The sequence below is a fragment of the Myotis brandtii genome, unplaced genomic scaffold, assembly GCF_000412655.1.
Source record: "Myotis brandtii unplaced genomic scaffold, ASM41265v1 scaffold745, whole genome shotgun sequence".
Lineage (NCBI taxonomy): Eukaryota > Metazoa > Chordata > Mammalia > Chiroptera > Vespertilionidae > Myotis > Myotis brandtii.
In genome coordinates, this window is record NW_005370970.1 from 550,737 (window position 1) to 552,347 (window position 1,611).

At 61.3% G+C, this 1,611-nt stretch overlaps 2 protein-coding genes across 2 annotated transcripts in view; one reads left to right on the forward strand and one right to left on the reverse strand.

Moving 5' to 3' along the window:
• The window catches only part of MGAT4C (MGAT4 family, member C), a 776,551-nt gene that overhangs the window by 356,860 nt on the left and 418,080 nt on the right, over positions 1-1,611 (reverse strand). The gene's annotated exons all lie outside the window — the stretch shown is intronic.
• LOC106724194 (zinc finger protein 496-like) lies at positions 16-1,594 on the forward strand. The gene has a single exon (XM_014530612.1). It carries the CDS (start codon positions 512-514, stop codon positions 1,349-1,351), a length of 840 nt encoding a protein of 279 aa, XP_014386098.1. The 5' UTR covers positions 16-511; the 3' UTR covers positions 1,352-1,594.

Consider the following 1,611-nt stretch of genomic DNA (forward strand, 5'->3'; position numbering starts at 1 on the left):
GAGGGAGGGGGCGGGAGCGAACCACTGAGACGCCGAGACCTCTGCAGTCCTAGAGTGGAGCAGGAAGTGTCCCAGGGGAGGGAGCAGGAGGGTCCGGCCTTTCCTTTCCTCCATGTCCAGCGAGCTTCAGTGGCAGCCAAGCCTGCGCGGCCGGCTAGCGGGGACGCGTCCCGGCGGTGGAGTCGTGGATTTCTGGATGAGCTGGAGATGTGGCTTGGCTGGCCAGGGACGGAGTCGGGCCCAGCAGAGAGCCCGCCTCGGGAAGGACACCAGGAGGCGGGCTGGGAAGGATGAGGGACGGCTGTGGAGACGAACGCCGCAGTAGGAGCCATTGGAGTTAGACGCCGGGAAGGAGTTCCAGACGGTGTGAAGTCTCAAGGGCAGGAACGGTGACTTTGGCTCAGAAATCCCAAGATAGCAGCCTGCTTAGCTCGGCCCTCTTAGGTTTTCTCCAGGAGGATCTGGCCACCGAAGGGTTGTCTTCTGCTGCTGACCCCCATCAAATTCCATCATGCCCACAGCCCTGTGTCCCCGAGTCTTGGCTCCGAAGGAAAGTGAGGAGCCCAGGAAAATGAGGAGCCCACCGGGAGAGAGCCCTGGACCCCAGGGCGAGCCTCCCAGCCCCGAATCTTCCCGACGCCTCTTCCGCCGGTTCCGCTACCAGGAGGCGGCGGGCCCCCGTGAGGCCCTGCAGCGCCTCTGGGACCTGTGCCGGGGCTGGCTGTGCCCCGAGCGGCACAGCAAGGAGCAGATCCTGGAGTTGCTGGTGCTGGAGCAATTCCTAGCCATCCTGCCTTGCGAGATCCAGGGCTGGGTGCGTGCCCAGGAGCCGGAGAGTGGAGAGCAGGCTGTGGCTGCTGTGGAGGCACTAGAAAGGGAGCCAGGGAGACCCTGGCAGTGGCTCAAGCACTGTGAGGACCCCGTGGTGATTGACGATGGGGATGGCCCTCTGGACCAGGAGCAGGAGCGGCTCCCAGCAGAGGCCCAGAGCCACCTTGCAAAGAGCCAGGAAGCCCAGCCAGTGGCCCTGCCCCAGGGCCCTGGGCTCCCAAGCAGACTGCCAGGCCAGCTCAGCGGGGACCCAGTTCCTCAGGACCCATCCCTCCTTCAGGAAGTGAGCATGAGGGATGGACAGCAGATGACTTCTCTCCAGCTGCCCCTGAAACGGGTTTCTCCTTTCGAGGACATGATCTTCTGTTTCTCGGAAGAGGACTGGTCCCTTCTAGACCCTGCCCAAACTGGCTTCTACGGGGAATTCATCATTGGAGAGGACTGTGGGGTTTCGCTGCCTCCAAGTAAGACGCCCTTCCAACCCTCTCCTGAGACCAGGGAGCTGGGGGCCCACATCTGAATTTGCCGACCACCCTCCATCCCTGCCATGAGGTCACCTGCACACAACGACACTGGGGGCACTTAGTAGAGGCATCCTCACCTGCCACTATCACATGTAAATTAGGCTTACTGGCTGTTTTGCATTCGAAACCAAACATAACAGGTTCCTGTGCACCCACTTTTCTTCTATCATTTTGATCCTATGGCCTCTGAAGTTCTGGCTTTCTATCTCATGGGCCAACAGCTGCCCCAAGCCCATAGCTCCCCCACTAGTATGCC

Excerpts from the sequence above, each read along its gene's own strand:
- LOC106724194 (XM_014530612.1), top strand. The coding sequence starts at position 512 with ATGCCCACAGCCCTGTGTCCCCGAGTCTTGGCTCCGAAGGAAAGTGAG.